Consider the following 7,972-nt stretch of genomic DNA (forward strand, 5'->3'; position numbering starts at 1 on the left):
TCGCCCAGAATTCTAAGGTTCTACATAGACTCCTATGAGCCTGCGGAACCCCCAACGTGATGTCATAATAGTACATTTTCTTAAAATGGGTAACCTGCAACCCCACCTTTAACTGTAACAGGGGGATTGGTGTGTATGTCTGAGGCAATAGCTTTTCTACACAGAGACATGGTTGGACAACAGTTTGTGTATGACTGTAGTGTGTGAGTGTGTGATGTGTGATGACTGTGTGTGTGTGTGCACGTGCGTAATAGAACTGTAAATTGTAATGCTGCATGTGTTTGTTTGTGTGTGTGTGTAGGTTTCGGGCACCTGACTAAACAGCTGATGAGGCTGGCGGGGGCGCGGGTGGTGTTGGCGCTGGAGGGGGGGCATGACCTCACCGCCATCTGCGACGCATCAGAGGCCTGTGTGGCAGCACTACTGGGAGATGAGGTACGCGAACACACACACACACACACACACACACACACACACGCACACGCACACGCACACGCACACACACACACACACACACACTCAGAAAGACATACTCATACAAAGAAATGAACACACACGCAAATGTCAACACGCACATTTACACACACATACAGTGAACCACATACGCACACACACACACATACACGCACACACACACACACACACACACACACACACACACACACGGACATGCTCATACACATGAACACACACACATGAATATGAACACACACGCGAATGCACACACGCAAATATACACACACATACACATACAACCACATACTCATACACAGAGAGGTATCACAACACACACATTATGTAAAATCTCCCTCTTGCAAACAAACACACACACACATGCACACACATGTAAACGCATGCAATAATACAGACTTACATGTGTTATGTAAAACTCCTGCACACACGTAATGACACACACCTGCTACAGATGCTGACGCATATACACGCATTTTATTATTTAGCACTCCCACTGCTACTCCCACACACATGCACTCTCAATCACCTGTGGTAATGGAACTCCTCGGGTGCCGTCGTACACTCACGCTTACTCACATACACAATTTACACAAACACAAACCACCACACACCCACAAGCCACGGTGCATATAGTGCATTTTAAACTCAAAAAGCACCTGGAGGTGTGCACGTTGCCATGACAGCAACACTGAATCATTTTCAAAATACACATAATGGTCCCATAATCATTTCAGTCAGCACCAGAGAGTTTGGAACATCCGAGGGTGCAGAACATCTCTTGAATGAGGCAATACCGCTTCCAATCTATTTGCTAGATTTGCAGGGGTGGGGAACCTTTTTCATTCAAGGGGCCACTTCAAATTCCTCCAAGGGCCGTACACGTTCTCCAAGGGCCGTACTACAAACCAGGGTTTCCCCCTGCACATTAGGCCTATATTGAAGGCAGCCACCTTTAAAACAGACCCCACCTTCTCTAGGTCCCCTGAAATATAACTTAATTGTATTGCAAATGTAATTTCTAAGATTACTTTACAAAATATTCATATTTCATGTGAAGCTGCATAACATTAAAATTATATTGGGGGCCAGATAAAACGGCCTCAAGGGCCGTAAATGGCCCTCGAGATATACACGTAGGTTGCCCCACCCCTGCGCTTCCAGACTAAAGGGCCGTACACACACATCGCTGCTATTTAGTAGCTTCTCGCTTGCTCGCCTGCTCGCCTCTCTTTCATGGAACGTTCGCTGAAAGCCAATGAACAGGCGAGAAGTACCGAACTCTGCCTTCCAATTGGTTACTCGCTTACTCGCCTCGCTCGAAGATAAAATATTTTCAACACGGGATCCGCCCACATCGCATCGCTTGTACAGTACTCGCCTACTCGCCTGCAAGTCTCGCTGGGACACATTGACATTCTATTGAGTTCATTCACCAAGCGAGTAACTAGCAGCGACGTGTGTACGGCCCTTAACACAGAACCACTACATAACAAGAAAAGACAACGTGAAAATGAATGAAAAGATTTACTGCACTTTCTGTGTTCTACACTCACTTCCTGGAACTATTTTGGAACTATGCCAATGGTATTCTGTGTGTCAAAGCCACCATGAGCCGCTATGTTTGTGTAAAAATTCAACACGGATATCAATGGGATTAGCCTACCTCTTACGGTAGGGACACATAGCAGGCGAACAGAGCGAAGCGAAGAGAGGTGAAATTCAGTGACGGCTCAACCGCCATCAGGTCGTTGTGGCGAATCAAATGGAATGGAACAGTTATGTTGTTGATTTGATTGGGCTGCCGCAGGCGATTTCGCTCCTCATTTGCATACTATTAAACTTGGTTAAATGATTTCGCTCCTGTTCGCTTGCTTTCGCTTGCCTTCGCCTCTCTCATAGGAATGAATGGCGAAATTCGCTTTGCTTGGCCTAATTCACGTCTATGTGTCCCTACCGTTACTTCCATGGCTCTGGTTTGAACTGTTGATGGATACTTACTGACCTTTGACATTTGTGATGTCACAGCTGGACCCTCTGCCAGAGTCGGTGCTGCAGGAGAAGCCGTGTCCGAAAGCGGCCGCCTCGCTAGAGAGAGTCATCGAGATCCAGAGTGAGTCCCACCACACCACACCAACCACCAACACTGGCACCAACACTGCCATCATCAGTTTGCCTGATGTGTGTGATCACATCCCGGCCAAAAGGTTCTCAAAAACCGCCAAAATGCGCTCAATTCTGCCCAATTTCAACAAATTGCATTAATTTCTATGGGCACAAAACTGCAGAAAAAAACACCAAATGGGCAATTTTTTTCCGTTTTTACCTGCAGACGGCCATCCCAAGTAGCCCAATTTGGCGGGTAACCGCCCAATCTGGCAACACTGGCCATCATCACCGTCACCACCAGTACAGCAGCATTATTAGTACCAACACTGTCTTTGTCTTTCTGTTTATAGGACCCTATCACTGTAAAAGCCCTTTAACGCAGCATATTATCTGAAAGCTTATGTATACGGGAAAAGGCTGACGTTTTGCTTCTTAATGTCTTGGATCTCTGTTTTTCTCTGTTTCCCCTACTTTGTCTCTCTGTCTTTCTGTCTCTCTGTCTGTCTCTCTCTCTCTCTCTCTCTCTCTCTCTCTGTCTCTCTCTCTCTCTGTCTCTCTCTCTCCAGGTAAACACTGGGCTTCGCTACAGCGGTTGGCTCCTACGGTGGGCCAGTGTCTGCTGGACGCCCAGAGGAGGGAGAAGGACGAGGCGGACACCGTCACGGCCATGGCCTCGCTCACAGTGGACACGGAGCAGGCCGCCGCCACCGAGATCAGGTACGGCACCGTCGTCATGGGAGATCGTTTCATGGTCCCCTCGTTGCCACAGCAGCCTCCATTGTTTCTGTGTTGTCATCAGTGAAATGAGGACATGGATGTGAGCAAGAAGAAACACTAGAGTGGTGCCGTAGAGTAGAATGCTTTTCGCCAGCTTCCCCGCAAAGGCGATTCTGTAAACAAACATTGCTACCACACCTGCTCTACTGGCTTAAAATTGGCTTTAGTTTGACACTTAATTTATTTGATTAAAATTGAAGCAAGAAATTAACATTGTCGTATCTAAATATGATGTTGCTCGATCTATTTGTAGTCTATTTTCACAATTTCGTTAGTAAACTAGGCTATGTAATCTACCGTCACAAATGTTGAACTCCAACCATAGCAACGGCGTAATGTCAAATACATACCAATGCCACAGAGCAGTGCCGTTTTGAAACAAACATTTCAGAAGATACTTAATGACCGAAGTCATATCTAATTAGACAGCTCTATATTCAGGGAGAGAGTCATCGAGAAACTGCCTTCCATTTTGGAACACAGCCTGAGAATCGGCGCTCTTTACAGACAGTCAGCAGCACTGACTTCCTGTCGTCCCTCTTCCTGTTTCCTGTTGCAGGTCGGTGGAGGAGCCGATGGAGGAGGAGCCGGTGCTGTAGGGCAGCGTGACCTGTCGCGACCTGCGGCGTCTCCCTTAACTACAGCAGCCCCCGTCCATATGAACACACAAACCCCCGCCGCACCGAGCAGCAGTGACCTTCGGGACACACCCTCTCCTCTCCTCTCCTCTCCTCTCTCCACACTCACCCCACCTCCCCTACTCCTCCATCGGAACCCTACACACACACACACCAACTCACCTGTGCCTGCCTCACCTGTGACGCAACCACACATACACACACACACACTCTCACAGGTGTCCTCAGGTCAGTGTACTGCGATGAGTGGCTATGTGTGATTTGCACACGTGTGTGTTGGGGGAGAATGATGAACAGGAGAGAGAGGCATCAAATGCCTTCTCTCTCTCTCTCTCTCTCTCTCTCTCTCTCTGTGTATCTCTCTCCGTCTCAAGGAGCCAGGGGAGGATTTGATTGATTGACAGGTGGATGAGCAGGAAGAGGCGGGACATTCTGCCGAAGCCTTTTGTTTATATGACACTTGTTGTTAATACGATGTATTTCTTTTTTGGAGCAAACTAAAGCACCAACAACAACAGAGGAGAAAAAAAAGAGACAATGGCACTGGCGGAGTTGGTCGCCACATTGACGGAAGCGACTGTGTACATTTCCTGTGCTACTTTTTTCGAGGACGGAAAAAAGAACAGCGGTCTTCAGGACATTTTTTTCAAAATGGAAAAAGCCAATAAGCAGCACAACTATTTTACCAACATATATACTCAATAGTACACACACACACACACATATAAAGAGAAACACATATGTTATAACCACCGCACACTGATCCCAAATGTGTTCTCTCTCTAAAGAATAACACAAGACTTTTGATGACAACTTTTTGGGGCTCTCTGTCACAAACATGCATACCTCTTTCCTCTACTCGACGTCTGTTGATTGGAATACATGTTTGTCTGTACAATAACAATTTGTTCAAAGAAGCACACAATCAATCGTATATAACGGATACGGTGTATGTATAGGCTTATGTGGATTCTGTACGTGTTGTACGTCCTGTAAACACGAGCTTCGTATATATGAATACTGTACAATATCTTCTTCATGTGTGATAACTGCTGTGTTTTGGGCTCAGGTGGCTGATGGCCACCCGCGGACCCCTCCTCCGCCATTTTGATTTTTTAAGGCTGCTGTGCTGCCCTCGTGTTCACAGCGGCCATAACCCAATTGAAAAAAACAAAAACAACAACAACAACATCAAAAGTAACTTTTATTTTGTTCACACACTTTTGACAGCTCTTCATACACACACACGCGTACCCACACACACACACTGGCACACAACCCACAGGTACGGGCAGTCCCGTGGGAGTGGGAGTGGCTTCTGATCGTTGAGACTTTTTGTTTCCTGGCCTGGCCCTGATACTGACTGACTGACCAGCAATGGCAACTCGGCGCGCAAAAAAAGAGAGATGTGCTTTGACAAAGAACGTGGTGCCTTTTCTGAGAAGTAGTAGTTTAAAGTAAAGATGGCGATAATAATGATAATAATAAAGGAATTCCACCAACAATGAAATGGAGAAAGGACATTCTGCATGCTTTACTCAACTCCCCATCCTGCCCATCCTTTATCTGTTACTAGCCAGTCTCTTCGGTTGAATTGCCTTAATTTTATTTTCCTTTTTATTTTAAGAGCCCTTAAGCCATACAGGCACTGAGCTCAGCATGGGTATCCCTGTCTCCCTCTCTGTCTCTTTTTCTGCTTTCTCTCTCTCTCTCTCTCTCTCTCTCTCTCTCTCTGTCTCTCTCTCTCTCTCTGCTCCGAGTGCAGCTCCTGGTCTAAGGGCTATGGTCATATGGCCTGTTGCCTGATGTTGTTTTATTTCTGGCTCATAGATTGGTCCACTGCTTGTGGGCAGACAGTGGGCCTCACACACACACACACTAAGAATATCCTGATAATGCGACCAAGCTGTTTGTGAATTCACTTCCTCTTGTCGCCTGTAGATACCGCCAGCGTTTCCTTTTCGCTCGCCCAGTCCGGTCTTCTTTTTGGACAGACCGAGTTGAGGATGATGATGAGCTACTTTTTTCCATTGATGAAAGGAAAACAAATGTACATGGTCACTTTTTTATTATGGACATCTTTTTTGTATAAAATAAAAAACCGTGTATAGAAAATAAGATTTAAACAGTCAGATATCAGTGTTGACCCAGGTCTTGGGTTTGACTGCTTCTCTGAATCTGAAAAGAGGCGTAATGTTTTGGGAGATCATAAGCACAGTGTATTATTTTTTGTGTTTTTGTTTTTTTATTGATGTATGGAGTGCAGGAGTGCACAATAGCCCCTTTTGTGCAGCAAAGCTCTATCCTTTGTTGGGAAACACACGCACAGACACAAAAAGCAGGATTTTGACTGACAATTTATTTTAGGCAATAAGGTGTAGCACCACTTTACAAATACACACAGACACACACATACAACATACACACACCCCTTTACACTTAGCCCAACAAAACTACAAGGTCCTTAGAGACCTCTGTGTCATTTCTGTAAACTCCTCCCCAGTGTATTTGGTCATTGGTTTGGTCACCTGTCAATCAAGGCTACTGTCCAGTCAGTTTTGGCAGTTTATGCTTCTCTGATCAGTGCTCAAGGTCACAAATGAATCTTAGCGAGCTGAGCAGATATTATTGTTAACAGTTTATCCACAAATGAATATTGGTTGTTCAGAAGTTTAAAAAAAAAAATCAAGAAATGAAATTGACGTGAAAGTGAAAACCAGGGTGGATGTGGTGCATTGTCTCGTTGTATTTTTGAATACATTGCTGTTTGTCCACACAGTGTTGTTGTTTTTTTTTTAAATTGTGGACCTGTGTGCATTCTTAATTCGTGTTCAATTTCTGACACACATTTCTTGACTCATCACCCTTCTTTTTTACTTATTTATTTGGAGTCAGAAATGATCGCTGAGGAAATTTGTGTGTACTGTTTCCCCCCACCTTTTTTTTTTTTTTTTACAAAAAAGAGGAAACTAAATCCAGTCATAACTCTTCTTGGTGTCCCCTAACCCCCCCCCCCCCCCCCCAAAAAAATCTGTATACCTTCCTAAATGTTTTTTTCCACCACCCCCCAGATGACCTTTGACCTTTTGTTTTCTATTCTTTTGGAAGTTCCTCCTGCGTTACATCTTACCACGATTCCAATCACTATAGGACTGAGACACTGAGGGTCACTACTACCGAAGCTGCTCAGTCTTGTCTACAACATCACTATGTGGCAAATTTGCGTCTTTGTGGAAACACTTTTCTAAAACTCTCAACCTCCACCTCCAGTAGGCAGTTGCGGTAACCTATCCTGATTTGTGTGGTTTTCCACAATGCACAGTCCAGTTAACCGATGCATAATGTTGACTTTCAAAGTTGGTTGGTGACGCAACTAGGTATGAGGAAAAGGTGTGGGGAGGAGAGGGGAGGGGAGGGCAGGAGAGGAGAAGGTGTGCCTAGCATGGCATCACAGAGTTACAGTTGAAATAGGAGGTGAGGTGGGTCTTGCTTTGAAACACACACACACACACACACACACATACATACACACACACACACACACACACACACACACACACACACACACACACACACACACACACACACACACACACACACACACACACACACACACACACACACACACACACACACACAGCTATGGATGCCTAGCAGGAACACACACACACTGTAAAGTACACACACCCACACACTTTGTCTTCTCCGATGTGTGTGTGATCTCTCTGTATGTATGGGGACATGCTGACCGCTTCTGGAACTACTGTGACTTTGGTTGACCTTGTAATGGTTTGGTGTTCAACATTGACCATTTGAAGTTTGTGCCACATGCGCATACAGTAAATCCTCTGTCAGTGTTGCTTTTCAACACACCTCCGCTGCATAACGCCATCACAGCTTAACAAGAGGACTGTTTTTGTGACATGGCTTGTCACACACACACACACACACACACACACACACACACACACACACAC

The 7,972-nt window shown here is 45.5% G+C and overlaps 1 protein-coding gene across 1 annotated transcript in view; it reads left to right on the plus strand.

Annotated features, from left to right (window-relative positions):
• The window catches only part of hdac5 (histone deacetylase 5), a gene marked incomplete at its 5' end in the record, with an annotated part of 96,775 nt that extends 89,832 nt beyond the window's left edge, over positions 1 to 6,943 (plus strand). The window contains 4 exons of the mRNA XM_063187744.1: positions 302 to 435; positions 2,500 to 2,584; positions 3,147 to 3,297; positions 3,917 to 6,943. Coding sequence (XP_063043814.1) covers positions 302 to 435; positions 2,500 to 2,584; positions 3,147 to 3,297; positions 3,917 to 3,956 — 410 coding nt within the window. The remainder of the gene's footprint in view (positions 1 to 301; positions 436 to 2,499; positions 2,585 to 3,146; positions 3,298 to 3,916) is intronic.
• Positions 6,944 to 7,972: the final 1,029 nt, after the last annotated feature.

The sequence above is a fragment of the Engraulis encrasicolus genome, chromosome 2 (genome assembly GCF_034702125.1).
Source record: "Engraulis encrasicolus isolate BLACKSEA-1 chromosome 2, IST_EnEncr_1.0, whole genome shotgun sequence".
NCBI lineage: Eukaryota > Metazoa > Chordata > Actinopteri > Clupeiformes > Engraulidae > Engraulis > Engraulis encrasicolus.